At 49.2% G+C, this 17306-nt stretch overlaps 1 protein-coding gene across 1 annotated transcript in view; it reads right to left on the reverse strand.

Moving 5' to 3' along the window:
* The window catches only part of LOC122945342 (vacuolar fusion protein CCZ1 homolog), a 48344-nt gene that overhangs the window by 3205 nt on the left and 27833 nt on the right, over window positions 1–17306 (reverse strand). Inside the window, exons 12-15 of the mRNA XM_044304412.1 lie at window positions 17196–17229; window positions 6761–6878; window positions 2347–2505; window positions 1760–1887 (exon numbers count right to left, since the gene is read on the reverse strand). Of these exons, the coding sequence (XP_044160347.1) occupies window positions 1760–1887; window positions 2347–2505; window positions 6761–6878; window positions 17196–17229 (439 nt within the window). The remainder of the gene's footprint in view (window positions 1–1759; window positions 1888–2346; window positions 2506–6760; window positions 6879–17195; window positions 17230–17306) is intronic.

The raw sequence follows: 17306 nt of genomic DNA on the forward strand, positions 1-17306 counted from the left end.
GTAACAAAGGTCACAAAGACGGGAGACCCAAAACAAAGTTAATTGGGTGTAATGAGCACCGTGTAGAGGCAGCAGCTCGAAAAGGGAGTAAGTGGCTATTAATATCCATACATTCTGATGCAATTACATCCTGGCTGTAACATATACATATGCGAGTGCAAGCGCTTATTTCCTGCGCATCAATCATTCATCTAAGTGACAATTACGGTTGTCAAAACACTTCGTGGACAACACTGGCACCTGTGATGACTGCGCTGACACGTCAGGCTTTAATCATGACATTCATACCCCGGGTGGATTAGCACATTGTAATGAGACCTACTGAATTTGACTGCGCCTCCAATGTCAAGGTGCAAGATGTGCTTGGTTTTTAATTATTAAAACCATCTGCTGAAAAAAGATGGGATGAATATTGATGACGTCTCGGAGCCGTTCCAAAGTTTCACATGGAACAGCAACACAAAACCACAGCAGCAACCTGACCTGACGGAGAGAGGCACCGAGGCATCAGGAGGGCTAGCACTTCTGTCACTGCAGCGCCACCAGAGCTTCTCGTGCCTCGCATGCATAAAATGAGGAGAGATGAAATCATTTAAAAGTCAGGGCTCAAGAGCAGATTCCTATGATATTAAAACTTTTGTAAACACAAGAAAAAAAAAAATAATCGCCTGACTGCAACATATTAACTCCTTCAAGCATTTTTTTTTAGTTTTTTACCCTTTGCATTCCTGGAGCCATAATGTTTTTATTTTTCTATTCACATAGTCGTATGCAGGCTTATTTTTTACCTTCATTCTCTGGGGTCAGTACAATTACAGTAATACCAAACTTGTATAGTTTTTCTTGTGTTTTAACACTTGCATGATATGCAGATATTTATTTATACCATTCAGTGTTTTTATAACTTTTTTATTCAATTTTTTAGTAGGCGAAGTGACAAAAAAAACGCAAATTGGCCAGTTTGATTTTTTTTTTTTTTTTGTATAGAGTTCTGAGTATAGGATTTTTTATATTTTAATACTTTGGGTGTTTGGGGACATAATACTAATGGTCTTTTGTATTGTTTATTTTTACTTTCAATATAGGTTAAAGGGGTGATTAGAATGTTTGTATTTGTTTTTTAATTTTATATATTTCTAAAAACTTTTTCCCACTTTTATCAACCCCTTCAGCCACAATGAGGTACCTGTACGTCATAGTGGCTGAGGGAATGTATGGAGTGGGCTGCTGCGCTGAGCCTGCTCTATACATGGAGGGTGTCGGCTGTATAATACATTTACAGACCCCCACCGATCTCTAGAACTTGGAGAGAGAAGCGCACACAATATCAAGCTCTCTCCTCTCACTGAAGAGGTTGGAATCTAGTCAGGCCCATAGACTTCTATTGAACCAATCTCCTGCAGCGAGGAGAGAGAGCATGATATGCATGCCTCTCTTTCCTCGTTCTATTGATCTGTGGCGGTCTCAGCCCTCAGACCCCCACCAATCAAAACTTTAAATAGGTCTTTATGGCATATCAAAAATGTTTTACCAAAAATCAGTGACCCTTTCATCACCTATCTACTAGATTAGAGGAGGTCTGACAACTTGGACCCCCACCATCTGCCAGACCATAGCTAGAAGAAGTTTGGAGCAGTAATCATCGTTCATCCTCCACTCAAAGTCCATGACACTGATGGAAACAGCCGATCACAGGTTCACCTCCTCTCCTCTTCAGAAGGAGTCACCAGATTTACGCAATGATACGCTGGGTACTCACCATTTACTTCAATTAGATTCGAATTTTTTTGGTTTAAGATGACGTACAACTCCCGCTGATCAGACTTCTTCCCTACGATCCAGTAATCACTCATGGCTTTTACTATGATTTCTTCATCTTCATCCACTCTGAAAAGGAGGAGGACAAACTTTAAAATGAAATGTGTGACTGGTTGGGGAGGGGAGATGCACGAATGTTAGGACCCCACCAGCCATGAGAAACTATTGGGGCTGAGCTGCAATACCAGACACAGAGCTCGAATGAGAAAGGCACTGTATCCAAGAACTCCAAGGGGCCACACAAGGAGTCTATTACTGTAGCACAGCGCCCACTCTCCTCGTGGCCATGGATATCACTAGTTGGCATGTCACTGCAGCATAAAAGGGTATATGGTCACTCAGGCAGCATGCCACCTTCTTGTATATATGGCCTATCTGTTCTAGAAGACCACCATGTAATACTACCTTCCTCCTGCAGCGAAAATGGCTGGACAAAGCTTCTGGCAAAAGCATGTGCTTGGCAGGGGTGCTGGCGGCCTTCTGAAATGGGTTGTCTATAACAAGATAATATTTCGGGTGATAGCTCACCTTGTGAAATCACTATTTATATCTCCAAGAATCTTCATAAGCTCCGGCTGGACAGAAGTTAGTGAGACACTTGGCGTTTTCTTGAGGTGTATTGTACTTTTCTCTGCTAGGTTCATGTGGTTGAAATAAATAAACTTGAACTGAGGTTCCTTCTCTGACCTAGAGATAAAAAGAGAATCTCTATAAAAAAAATGCAAAGCACACCATATGCTTGTTCACACTGGAGGCAGATATTAAAAGAGCATCTGTCAGCAGTTTTGTACCTATGAAACTGGCTGACCTGTTACATGTGCACTTGGCAGCTGAAGGCATCGGTGTTGGTCCCATGTTCATATGTGCCCGCATTGCTGAGAAAAATGATGTTTTAACCACCTCAGCTCCCATACCTTAAAACACCCTTAATGACCAGGCCACTTTTTACACTTCTGCACTACACTACTTTCACCGTTTATTGCTCAGTCATACAACTTAACACCCAAATGAATTTTACCTCCTTTTCTTCTCACTAATAGAGCTTTCATTTGGTGGTATTTTATTGCTGCTGACATTTTTACTTTTTTTGTTATTAATCGAAATTTAACGATTTTTTTTTGCAAAAAAATGACTTTTCACTTTCAGTTATAAAATTTTGCAAAAAAAACGACATCCATATATAAATTTTTCGCAAAATTTATTGCTCTACATGTCTTTGATTAAAAAAAATGTTTGGGTAAAAAAAAAAATGGTTTGGGTAAAAGTTATAGTGAAAAATGTGAATTTCCGCTTTTTGAGGCAGCTCTGACTTTCTGAGCACCTGTCATGTTTCCTGAGGTTCTACAATGCCCAGACAGTACAAACACCCCACAAATGACCCCATTTCGGAAAGTAGACACCCTAAGGTATTCGCTGATGGGCATAGTGAGTTCATAGAACTTTTTATTTTTTGTCACAAGTTAGCGAAAAATGATGATTTTTTTATTTATTTTATTTTTTCTTACAAAGTCTCATATTCCACTAACTTGTGACAAAAAATATAAACTTCCATGAACTCGCTATGCCCATCATGAAATACCTTGGGGTGTCTTCTTTCCAAAATGGGGTCACTTGTGGGGTAGTTATACTGCCCTGGCATTTTAGGGGCCCAAATGCGTGCAAAGTAGTTTGAAATCAAAATCTGTAAAAAATGGCGGGTGAAATCCGAAAGGTGCTCTTTGGAATGTGTGCCCCTTTGCCCACCTAGGCTGCAAAAAAGTGTCACACATGTGGTATCGCCGTACTGAGGAGAAGTTGGGGAATGTGTTTTGGGGTGTCATTTTACATATACCCATGCTGGATGAGAGAAATATCTTGGCAAAAGACAACTTTTCCCATTTTTTTTATACAAAGTTGGCATTTGACCAAGATATTTATCTCGCCCAGCATGGGTATATGTAAAATGACACCCCAAAACATATTCCCCAACTTCTCCTGAGTACGGCAATACCAGATGTGTGACACTTTTTTGCAGCCTAGGTGGGCAAAGGGGCACACATTCCAAAGAGCACCTTTAGGATTTCACAGGTCATTTTTTACACATTTTGATTTCAAACTACTTCGCACACATTAGGGCCCCTAGAATGCCAGGGCAGCATAACTACCCCACAAGTGACCCCATTTTGGAAAGAAGACACCCCAAGGTATTCCGTGAGGGGCATGGAGAGTTCCTAGAATTTTTTATTTTTTGTCACAAGTTAGCGGGGTATACAAATCTGCAGATTTCTGGTTGAAGTGGTCTATGAGGGGCCGAATTTTGTGGAGCCGGTCAAAAGCTGGGTGGCCTCTGGGACGGGAGGTGCTGTTGTCACTAAAGTGCAGGAAACGCAGGATGGTCTCAAAACGTGTCCTGGACATAGCAGCAGAGAACATGGGTATGTGATGAATTGGGTTTGTGGACCAATATGACAGCAATTCATGCTTTTTGGTTAGACCCATGTTCAGGAGAAGGCCCAGAAAAATTTTAATTTCGGAAACTTGGAATGGTTTACACCGGAAAGGCTGGGCATAAAAGCTTCCCGGGTTGGCGGCTATAAATTGAGTGGCATACCGATTTGTTTCTGCCACGACTAAATCCAAGAGCTCCGCAGTCAAGAACAGCTCAAAAAATCCCAGGGCCGAACCGATCTGAGCTGTCTCAACCCGAACTCCAGACTGGGCGGTGAAAGGGGGAAATACAGGTGCGGCTGGGTTTGCCAGCACCTCAGGGATTCTAGGGGCTCTACGGGCACGTCTTTGCGGTGGCTGCAACGGGGTAACTATTGCACGTGCCACCGTACCAGCTTCAACTGCCCTTCTGGTGCTCGCCACTTCACCATGTTGTACGGCAGTGCTGGTACTAGGTCCAGGATGGGCTGCGCTGCTGGTGTATGCCTCACCACGTAATCCGACAGCGCCAGCCCCACTCTGCTGCCCTTGAAGCGGATCCTGCACAACCTGTGGTCTAGCGACACGGGGCCGGGTACGCCTGGTGCTATCAGGGACCTCAACCTCCTCGTCCGAACTTTGTGTCAGACTGCCACTGCTTTCTACAGGTTCATATTCTGTAGCCTGTAGGCCTCTTCAGAAGAATACCCCCTGTTTGACATTTGGGCTACTAAATTTAGGGGTATTCCCTGAGACTACCCAAGAAAAAAAGCAAGCCTGTCTTACAAATGGGAGGCTAGCGAAGTACCGGAGGCCGCTGCGATTGATAAAAAATATCAAAACTGATTTTTTTTTATCGCTGCAGCGCTTGTAAAGTGATTGTGCAGTGATAAAAAATAAATAAAAAATTTGTCACTGCAGTGGGGCGGGCGTGGGTGAACGCACGTGTGGGCGACCGATCAGGCCTGATCTGGCAAACACTGCGTTTTGGGTGGAGGGCGAACTAAGGTGACACTAATACTATTATAGATCTGACTGTTTTGATCACTTCCAGATACTATAAAAGTACAAATGCTGATTAGCGATACGCTAACCGGCGAATCAGTGACTGCGGTGCGGTGGGCTGGCCGCTAACTGACGCTAACTACCTAACCAAGGGACCTAAACTATCCTAAAACTATCAGTCAATACCAGTGAAAAAAAAAGTGACAGTTTACACTGATCACTTTTTTCACTTTCACTAGGTGATTGACAGGGGGCGATCAAGGGGTTAATTGGGGTGATGGAGGGTGATCTGGGGGCTAAGTGTGGTGTTGGTGGGTACTCACAGTGATGTCTGCTCCTCTGCTGGAACCAACCGACCAAAAGGACCAGCAGAGGAGCAGGGAAGCCATTGAACACCTTATATTTATAAATATAAGGTGTTAGATGGCTTCTGATTCGATTTTTTTAAAATCAGCAACCTGCCAGCGACGATCATTGGCTGGCAGGTTGCTGGCGAAATACTCCTTGAACTTTTGCCGGCCCGCGATGCGCATGCGCGGGCCGGCTCTGACCGAAATCTCGCGTCTCGCGAGAGGACGTGTATATGCGTCCAGGAGGAATGAATCGACCGCCTCCAGGACGCGTCGCTGCGTTCGGCGGTTAATATATGGAAATGAGCCTCTAGGAGCAACGGGGGCGTTTCCATTACACCTAGTGGCTCTACTCTCTCTGCAACTGCCACTCCCTCTACTCTTTGACAGGGCCAAGCAGTGTAAGTGTCATCACGCCTAGCCCTGACTTCTGCTAAAGTCAATCAAAGTGCAGAGAGTGTGGTAGTTACAGATAAAGCAGAGCATCTCGGAGTAACGGCAACGCCCCCGTTGCTCCTAGAGACTCATTTGCATACATTAAAATTTCATTTTTCTCAGCAATGTCGGATCATACGAACATGGGACCAACACAGATTCCTTCAGCTGCCAAGCGCACATGTAACAGGTCAGTCAGCTTCATAAGTGCAAATCTGCTGACAGATGCCCTTTAAGTGAGCTGACCAGGTATAGCTCAGTGCGTCAGTCTAATGATACCTAAACCATAGAGGGAGTTTTCCAGTGTTTAATACTGATGATCTATTCTCAGGATGGTTCATCAGTATTTAATCACAAGGCATCCGGCACCCGACACCCCTGCCGATCAACTGTTTGAAGAGGCCGCAGCTCTTCATTGAGCGCTGCAGCTTCTGTGCAGCTCACCAAGCACAGCGCCGTACATTGTATAGTGGCTGTTCTTGGTACTGCAGCTCAGCTCCATTCATGGGAATAGGACTGAGCTGTGTCTAGGCTATGTGACCGATAAAAATGACATCACTGGCCTAGGACTAGGCTGTGCGCTCAATGGACTGCTGCTGAGTCGGACCCCCACCAATCAGATACCAATGACCTATCCCAAGGCGTAAACACTCGGACAACCCCTTTAAATTAAATATCCTAATATTCTAATCAGCATACCAAAACGGCAGCCATCATTGTGTGCAAGAGGAAGACACTCCACATACCCAGATATTCTTCTGTTGATATTGTATTGTTCACAGATGTCCGACGCCAACACTGTGAGCTGAGGTCCCACAAGGCTGTCCAGTTTTCGACAGAAATCCGGTGTTAGTTGCACAGATGCTTGAAAGACAAATGTAAAAGTATTAGAACACTGGTGAACAGGGAACCCTGCGCCCCAGCAGTAAATAAAGTGGAACTCCTGATATTAGGTGTCTATGACACTTTACTAGTGGGAGAGATCTTCCACTGAATGACCCATCAGATGTGCCATGAGCAAGGCCACATGGAACAGCATTAGGGCGGCCGAGACACAGCAGAGATATGTTAGTCATGTTTTTTTTAAACTGACAGTCCTAAATCTGCTGCAAAAATCGATGTGAAATACTCATTCCACGCATGAAAAAAAAAAAGGGTTTTTTGCAACACCGACCACGTGCACAGGAACAGTTACAAGCAGATATGTGGCACTTTTTCTGCTGCTAATATAAGGGGCTTGTGACTTATTTCAGATGGAAGATGCAAGGAATAGCCCCATTGAATGACTATGGTTCTAACCCCTGCGTGGATCCACGCCAGCGCAAAATAGTCCAGTGGCCAACCACAGGTATCTGCTGTGGAAAATATAGATCCGTCATGTGAACTTACAATGAATTCTCAGCCCAGTACTCTGCGGCTACAATGCTGCTCCGTGTGACTTATGCAGCAGAGAAAATGATGCTTGCTCTAAGTCAATAGGAAACATTGCATTTTTTGGTGGTGTTTTGCTTCAATTGCATTTTTTTGGGGTCCATGGCGTTTTTATCAAATCAGAGCATACCTGGGGTGTGGCTTTTTTTTTTTTTTAAGGCATTTTTCCATAGACTTCTCTATAGGGAAAAAAACTGGCTGAATAAAAATCAGAAATGTGTGACCAAAGCAAAACAAACCCTTTTCCAAGCCCCAAAAAATGCCACGAATAGACTATGTGTAAAGTAAACCTTAGGGCAGTGATGGCTAACCTCTGGCACTCCAGCTGTGGTGAAACTACAGCTCCCAGCATGCTCCATTCATTTCTGTGGAGTTCTGAGAACAGCCAAGCAAATGTACATCTTGGGAGTTGTAGTTTTACAACAGCTGGAGTGCCAGAGGTTAGCCATCACAGCCTTAGGCCTCATGCACACGACCGTTGTTTGGGTCCGCATCAGAGCCGCCTTTTTGGCGGCTCGGATGCGGACCCATTCACTTCAATGGGGCCGCAAAAGATGCGGACAGCACTCAGTGTCTCCATTCCGCGGCCACGCTAAGAAATATAACATGTCCTATTCTTGCCCGCGCTTTGCGGACAAGAATAGGCATTTATATTGCCGGCGCCCGTTCCGTTAATTGCGGAAGGCAACTCGGGCAGCTTCCGTTTTTTGCGGACCGCAAAAAACAGCATGGTCGTGTGCATGAGGCCTTAGGGGAACTGTGGGTTGAAAACTGCAAGTGGTGGAAGCAAACATGCCCCCCAGACCATTCTTCTAAATAAAGGAGGAACGAGTTCGCTATGGAGCACTATCATCATGCGTTAAATATGCAGCCTTATTCACTTTCTGGTAAATGTACAGAGGCAGGAGGTTATGGACTTAGGGTTCTGATGATACTCCCCCTCCTGCTCTATCAGTACAAGCAGCCATTTATAATTCTGTGGTCTTCACAAGCCTCGGTTCATGGCAGAACCCTTCTAAGCAAGGCGCAGGGCTTGAAAGCTCATCCCATGTGTAAACCCTTACACCACAGTTTTGATAAGGAATGAGGGAGGCGGGTGACGCTCTTTCAGCAGAAACCTGGAGCCAAGCGGTCGTGCTGACATGGAGTAAGAAGAGAGGGGACACACTGGGGGGTATTTGCAAGCTTATTATAGGGCAGGGTTGCAAGGCATACAACTATGCACACGGGGTCGTCAAGGGTCAAAGGGTTGGAGAGGGGTGTCCCTAGGGGCAGCTGCACAGCATGTGGGCTATCCTGTGCAGCCTGTGCTTAAAACTCTTTTCACCATTTATTTTCTATATCTACAAATCGGGAAAAGACTTTTTTTCTGCAGTTGATAGAAAACACCTCATGAAAGACAGGGGTCCAAAAAGGTACGATGGCAGATCGGTAGTGTGGCAGATCCCCATTAAAGGGGTTGTTCCGTGACAAGAACGTATCGCCCATCCACAGAAAAGAGGGTAAGAGTCTGATTGATGGGGGGCAGACTTTTGGGGCCCATGTTCCACCTGTTTAAAATGGAGCTGCGAACACTGCCTCCGTTCTAGTCGTGCGGGGGGGGGGGGGGGGGGGGAGGTTTCCGAGTGGTCGGACCAATCAGACACTCATCCTCTTATCCTGTGGATAGGAGATAAGTTGTCATGGAACAACCCCTTTACCACGAATACGCCTTTTTACGGCGGTCACTGAGGGGCCTAAGGTTATTAAAGTCCCCTTGTGGGATTATTAAAAGGTTTAAAAAAGTAAAAAGAAAACATTCATTAAATAAAGAAAATGCCAATAAAAATATGCTTTTTTCCATAGAAAAAAAAAATGCTTTTCAATGGGAAAAAAAAATAGCAAAAATAAAATCTCCTCCACATATTTGGTATCGCTGCATCCGTAGTGACCTGCACTACACAAATATCATGTAAATTATCCGATATGGCTGTAAAAAAAAAAAGCCAGAATTGCTGTTTTTTGCTTAAAAGCCAAGACAAAAAACTGAATAAAAAGCTATCAAAAAGTGTTATGTACCCCAAAATTATACCAATAAATACTATAAGTCATTCCACAAAAACGAGATTTTTGTATAACTTACCAGTAAAATCTCTTTCTCGCTCTTTCCTTGGGGGACACAGAAGACCTTGGGTATAGCTCATCTCCATAGGAGGCGTGACACTAAGTGAAAACTGTTAAGCCCCTCCTCCACAGCTATACCCTCAGCCTGGAGAGAGAGGCTGCCAGTTGCGTGTCCAAGTAGTGAAAAAAAGGCAAAGTCCAAAAGTGGAACCAACAAGCCAACTACCCAACGGGTAAAACAACTCGGAAACCGTGTAGAGAAAAAACAAAGAATGGGTGGGTGCTGTGTCCCCCAAGGAAAGAGCGAGAAAGAGATTTTACTGGTAAGTTATACAAAAATCTCGTTTTCTCGCCCAGTTTCCTTGGGGGACACAGAAGACCTTGGGACGTTCAAAAGCAGTCCAAAAGGGGGAGGGACCACAGCACCAAGGCGAATCACCCGAAGGCATCAAGAAACCGCCGCCCGCAGACCAGGCGGCCCAAGGCAGCATCTGCCGAAGCCAGAGTATGCACCCTGTAGAACGCTGTAAGGCAGACCAGTGACCGCCGCGCACAGACGCATGGCCGAAACCAAATGCCACCGGCCCAGGAGGCACCGACCGCTCCGGTGAAACGAACGGTGACACCAAAAGCAGAACCCTGCCCTTGGTGCGGTAACCACAGCAACAACCACTGTGAGAAAGCGGAGGAAAGCCACCCCGGAGGCCACCAACCCGTTGCGCGGACCTCCTGGAAAACCAAGAGACCGAACGTCGACAAGAGTCGGAGATCTCCAAGTAAAAACCGCAAGGCCCAAACAACTCCCAAATCGGTGAAGTGTCCGTTCCCGGGGGTGGGAAGGGGAGGACGAAAGCCCCGTTAAAATGAAAGACAAACACCACCTTCAGAAGGAAGGAAGAGACGGGATGGAGAACAGCCCTGTCCCGAGGAAAGAGAAGGCTCGGAACAAGAAGGGCCGCCACCCAGGCACCCGCCAGAGACACGACGGCTACGGAAACATAACCGTACAGGACAGAAGGAGTAGAGAGAACTCCTGTAACGGCTCCAAGGGAAAGATTGGAGCGCCAAGAGCCCAGTATGCAATGCCCAGGGCGGTACCCAGGGGCAGTACGAGGGAACCCCAAAGCCGCTCCACGGAAAAGGGCCCTGACAGGCCCAGAGGGCCGGGGAACGCCGAAAGGGGAAGGACAGCGCTGACACTTGACACTTCAAGCAACAGAGTCCCAGTCCCAGATCCAGGTCGGACTGGAGAAAAACAGAACCATGGAGAGAGAAAGGCAGAGTGGGGGAACGCCCAGCTTCCCACAGAACCCCCGGTAAAACCCCTAAGTCCTACAACAGATCCTGGACAAAACACGGCCAGGAGCGAACACTAGCGAGCCCGCTAGAGTCGCCTGGGCAAGCGGGTGAAACCCAATGTGAACAGGCGCAGACCAGTAACACGGGCAGAACGGTCGGCAAAACTGGTCCCGTCGGCCCCCGAGCAACGTAGTCCTGTAACCACCCGGAGTGGGGGAGCAGAAGGACAGACGGAAGGAACCGAAGGGTCCGCCCAGCAACCGCCAGGACAAGACAGGCTAAAGTCCATGCTGATGTAGCCACCACAGGAAGACGTCCTACAGTCCCGGTGTGGGAGATCTAATGACAATCACGACCGAATGGGGGTCCTCCCAAGTTACAGCCAGAGTGAACAAGGGAGACAGCACGAGGCCAAGAGGAACATCAGAACCATCCACATGAACAACCAAGCTCTCCCCAGAGGGGAGGGCAGCGAAGGAACAGCCACTGAAGCGCGGCCGGGGCAAAAGCCACATCGGAGGGAGCCGAGCCAAACCGAGTGGGAGCCAAGCAGAGCCGGCGAAAAAAGGCAGTCGAGACAGAGGCCGGCATAACACCCTACAACTGAAAGGAGGAGTGGGCAACAGGGAAGCCATAGGACAGCTCAAAGGCAGAACCCCGCTCACCGAGACGCCCGGTTCACTGCCACGCAGAAGGCGAGTACCCTGAAGAACCCAAGGTGGAGGTCCTACGGACCTGGGTAAGTGAGCACAAAAAAGCAGCTGGGTGACCATCCCGAGAAAAGCGGCCCGAACCCGGTAGCGGACCAGCCTAAAGCGCAGAGGGGGCGCCAAAAGAAAAAACTCATACTGCACGACACCCGAAGAGGAGGAAAAAACAGTAGCAGGCGAGGGAACAGCAGTCCCGCCAGAGCTAACGCAGAAATCGAGTGGCACTGCAAACGGCACTCTCGACCCAGTGACCACTTGCGCCGGGAAGCGAGTGCACGGGAGAACGAAAGGGTACGTATCAAAGAACCACGAACACTCTGTCCTGGGATTCGATCTCATGACCTCTACACATCAGAAGCAAGGCATATGCCCTCACAGCTATGAAAGCTGTCTCCCAGGTGGAAAGGCCAACGGACATGGTGGATGCCGAAACAACGGGACCACAATATACAGGCCAAACCAGAAAACGAGCACCACCCAGCTCGGCGAAGTAGAGAGCAAGTAGAGCCCATCTACTCATATCTAAAGAATACACCTTTGAATACAGCGGCATACTTGTAATGCTTGTATGACAGCACCCAAGGGTTATACAGGTGGACAGAATGATCTCTTTAGAGAAGAGTGCAAGGCCCGTGACAGCACCACATCCCAAGAGAAAAAAGGGTATGTCGCAGGAGGAAGTGAGGCATACGTACGAACAGCCCCGCAAGCAGTGAGAAGGCCAACCCACCTATGGGAGGAGAAGGCATACACGGCCCAAACAACGGACAGAGCGCACCAGAAAATTCCGCTCACTGCAAAAAAATAGTCACCCAGTGAAGGGGATCAGCCACAGAGCCCAACAGTATCAACGGAAGTGCAAAGTGCAACCTGAAAGGGAGTGATGCACAAGACATCAGTATGGCATGCGATGGGAACGCAGGCAGGCCCCCCAGAAAAGGGGGAAATGCACCTGGCAACACTGCAGCTGGTAAGAATGCAAAGGCCCGTCCCAAAGGGGGGTTGCCCAAGGCCAGTAACAACTTCAGAGAAGTAGAACATACCATAGTTCGCCCAGAAGGTGACTAATCACATGGCCGCACAGTACCCAGCGGGAACGCAGGAGGTCCGCCCAGAGAAAGGGGGACATGCACGGGGTTATCTTGCCATAAAGCGAGTGCGCAATAACCCACCTAACACCGAATACTGTGAGAGTGCAACTACTCCACAACGAAGGAGAACAAGCAAGAATCCCGCACAGCATTTCAAGGACAGCCATGGGTCACGTGAGGGTGCAAATTCTTGCCCATGGATGAGGTGGGCCGTGTATGGCCCGCAACATATCCGGCGAAAGAGCAGTATTCCACCCAGAAAGGGGCGGGTAATGCACACGGCCGTCATCGCATCCAGCAAAAATGCAAGCACCCCGCCAAGGATGCGGGACATGCACATGGCCAGCAACGCACTGGCGAGAAAACAACCACAGTCAGTGGCGTTGTGCATATGCCGCCTGAGGAAAGGATACATGCTCATTGCTGGCAGCGATTCCAGTGAGTGCAGCACACCACCCAAGGAAGGTGTCGTGCACATGGCCGGCAGCGAATCCAGTGATAGTGCAGCAAACCACCTATGGAAGGAGTTCATGCACATGGCCGGCAGCAAATCCAGAGAGAGTGCAGCATTCCGCCTATGGACGGAGGTCATGCGTATGGCCGGCAGCGAATCCAGAAAGTGCAGCATTCCGCCTATGGAAGGAGGCAATGCACATGGCCGGCTCATGCATATGGCCGGCAGCGAATCCAGCGAGAGTGCAGCGTTCTGCCCATGGACGGAGGTCATGCATATGGCCGGCAGCGAATCCAGAGAGAGGGAGCGCAGCAGCCCTCCTTTGGACGGAGGTCATGCGTATGACCAGCAGCGAAGCCAGAGAGAGTGCAACATTCCACCTATGGAAGGAGGTCATGCATAAGGCCGTAGCGAACCCAGCGAGAGTACAGCATTCCGCCTATGGAAGGAGGTCATGCATATGGCCGTAGCGAACCCAGCGAGAGTGCAGCGTTCCGCCTATGGAAGGAGGTCATGCACATGGCCGTAGCGAATCCAGCGAGAGTGCAGCGTCCCGTCTATGGAAGGGGGTCACGCATATGGCCGTAGCAAACCCAGCGAGAGTGCAGCGTTCCGCCTATGGAAGGGGGTCGTGCACATGGTCAGCATCGTATGCGGTAAAAGGGCAGTATTCCGCCTACAGAAGGGGGTCATGCACAAGGCCAGCCCGCAGCCAGAGAGAGTGCAGTATGCCGCCTATAATGGGGGGTCATGCACATGGCCAGTACCGTGACTGGAGAAGGCGACTAATTCTGCCTATAGAAAAGGGCGGCCTGCACCTGGCCAGCGCCGTATCCCAGGAGAGGGCAAGGGTCCGCCTAGAAGGGGAACATGTATACCTGGCCAGTGCCACGGAGCGCAACATGCCGCCTATGGAATAGGGGCAGGCATACGGCCAGCGCTCTAAGGTCAGGCTGCAGCATCCTGCGCAGCCAACAAAAAAATACAGATACCTCATATATATATACACACATACTGTTAATTCTTTTTTTTTTTTTTTTATTTATTTATTATTCTAAAACACAGCCTCTTTGAGGCAGGAAGGGGCCACCATATAAGGGCACAGCCTCTTTGAGAGGCTAGCCATCCTAGGGTCTCCTCCAGATGGGAGCCGTCGGCATCCAAGAGGTTAACAGGGATCCGACCTGAGAGCGGTGCAGCGATGCCCTGGGGGCGGGGGGACCTCCGGCGGGAAGAATTCGCGCCTGGAGAGTGCCCGCCCCCTCCAAATCGAGGCCGGAAATTTGCGGCCTACTAGGCCGCGAAGCCGGGGCCTAAATTTTCGCGGCCGCGAAGCCGGGGCCTAAATTTTCGCGGCCGCGAAGCCGGGGCCTAAATTTTTGCGGTGCCCGGAGGTACCGGCAAGGACCTGGAGGGAGCGGAGCGGCGCGTGCATAATACCGGCCGCGGGAGCCCACCCCGCGGGCCGGAACAGTCAGGGGGCCCGGGAAGGAGCTGGAAAGAATCTTTCTGCGGCGCCCGGCCGACCGGAAAGACAGCCTCTGAGAGCAGCAGTGGTCGCCAGGGTCTGCTGGGACACCGCACCAGTCATGCCGGCCGCGGGTGCCCACCCCGCGGACCGGAAACAAGGGCCCTACGCTGCAGCCGTCAGGAGAGGGCCTCTGGCCCTGAGCAGCGCACCGGTAAGGCGATAGGGGGGGGGGGGGGGGAACCCTGTGACCGGGTGCCCGTATAGAGGCAGCTCCCTGGGCGGCATGATAGGGACGCCAGCATAACCCCTCAGTGGGCACCTATTGTGGAGGGGAGGAGAGGGAGCTAATAAAACAAGCTAGGATGGGGCCAGCCTAGGACCAGCAGGGACCAATATGGGGGTCAGTCACGCAGGAGACCTGGGTGGGGGGAGGGGGTCGTAGGGCTGGAGAAGCCACTCTCTCACCACAGCCGTCTTCACCCTCGGTCCGTTCCAGCAGGGTCGCCCCTTCAGCTACTGGCACCGTAGTGGCAGGACGCTGGAAGAGGGGCTTGGCGTGCGGGCGACCCTTGCGCTGGCGGGATGCAGGGGAGCTGGGCTGCCCTGGTCCACCTTGCCTTCTGTGGGGGAGGCAGCAGTGCGGATGACCGGCACTGGCGCAGCTCAACCCCGGGAGAAACAGAGAGGTCTAGTGCGACTCTGTTGTCCCGTAATGTCTGGAACAAAAAAAAAAAGTAAAAATCAAAATTAAAAACAAGGAGAAAACAGCCCTGCAGTAGCAGGGAGTGTCTTGCCTCCTTGGACACTAAGCAAAAACTGGCAGCCTCTCTCTCCAGGCTGAGGGTATAGCTGTGGAGGAGGGGCTTAACAGTTTTCACTTAGTGTCACGCCTCCTATGGAGATGAGCTATACCCAAGGTCTTCTGTGTCCCCCAAGGAAACTGGGCGAGAAAATCAAGCCCCCACACAGCTCTGTAGAAAGAAAAATAAAATAAAAAAGTTATGTGGCGATGCAAAAATATTTTCTTCTTTTTTAACAAAAAAGGGGTTTATTACACAAAAGTTGTAAAACGTTAAAAAAATAAAATAAATCTATATGTATTTGGTATTGCTGTAATCATACTGACCCAGAGAATAAAGATATCACGTTATATATGCCGATAAATGGACATCGCAAAATTTACAACGTAAAAACTCTGTTTGGCAGAGAAACAAGAGGATGCAGCTTTCAGAAGGCCCTTTTACTAAGCCTGATGATGGGGGCATATTGGAAATTAGTGTTCATATGAGTGCTCGTTCCCGATAATTGCCCTGTGAAAACCTACCATCAATCAACCTTGTTCGTTGGGTGGTGGTGGTAATCATACTTAGGCTACTTTCACACTAGCGTTCGATCGGATCCGTTCTGAACGGATCCGATCGTAATAATGCAGACGGAGGCTCCGTTCGAAACGGATCCGTCTGCATTATATTAGCAAAAAAAAAGCTAAGTGTGAAAATAGCCTCGGACGGATCCGTCCAGACTTTCAATGTAAAGTCAATGGGGGACGGATCCGCCTAAAGATTGAGCCATATTGTGGCATCTTCAAACGGATCCGTCCCCATTGACTTACATTGTAAGTCTGGACGGATCCGCACGGATCCGCACGCCTCCGCACGGACAGGCGGACAGCTGAACGCTGCTCGTTCAGCTGTCCGCCTGTCCGTGCGGAGGCGAGCGGAGCGGAGGCTGAACGCCGCCAGACTGATGCAGTCTGAGCGGATCCGCTCCATTCAGACTGCATCAGGGCTGGACGGCTGCGTTCGGGTCCGCTCGTGAGCTCCTTCAAACGGAGCTCACGAGCGGACCAGCGAACGCTAGTGTGAAAGGAGCCTTACCTGATCTCCGCCACTGGGTTCCAGGTCCAGCAATCCCCTCTCGAGTCTCAACATCCGGTTTGACGTGGGTCACATGGCCGCTGTGCCCAATGACTGGCTGAGGTGGTGATGTGTGACCCATGTATCATGTGAGTGGGTCACGTGACACAGGGGTAACATATCACGGCTGCGGCCAGTCATTCGCTGCGGAGGCCACGTGGCGCACGTCAAACCGGATGTTGACATGGGGAGACCCGACACCTGCACCACCCTAGGGGAGATAAGGGGCCGAAACCCAGGGACGGGTATCAGGTATGTTCGACCTTTCCAGGGGGCCAGCAGAAAATATCCCCGGGGGTGAACAACCCCTTTAATGCGGCACCTAAAATCATAGCTTGTCGGCAGCACATTGCCTTGTCTAAACAGGGATGTGCTTCCATTAAACAATGGATCTATACGGAGATGAACGATCGCAGCAGTGATTTTTCGTCCACCTACAGAAGGGATTACGGCAGCAAGTAAATGGAGCTCTACCTCGGATGGAGGATCCAGCAATGATCAGGCACAACACATTCATTCCTGATAATTGCCTGTGCATTGACCCATGTAAAAGGACCGTCAAGCTTCGTAAAAGCCTCCAGGCATTTGTTTCCAGGCGTGCACACAACGTACGAGCGTCATCATGCCAGGGTTCCTGGAATACTATCACAGCAGTATAAACAATGACAGCACATACCTGGAAAACTATAGGAAAGCGGATACTCACCATCAATCATAAAACAGACGGAGGCGCTCATGGCCTGAAAAAAAAACAAAAAAGACATGTTTAGCGTGAACAGGAGAACGTCTGACAAAGCATCTGTTCCCCGGTCCACAG

Source organism: Bufo gargarizans, chromosome 8 (assembly GCF_014858855.1).
Source record: "Bufo gargarizans isolate SCDJY-AF-19 chromosome 8, ASM1485885v1, whole genome shotgun sequence".
NCBI classification, from domain to species: Eukaryota; Metazoa; Chordata; class Amphibia; order Anura; family Bufonidae; genus Bufo; species Bufo gargarizans.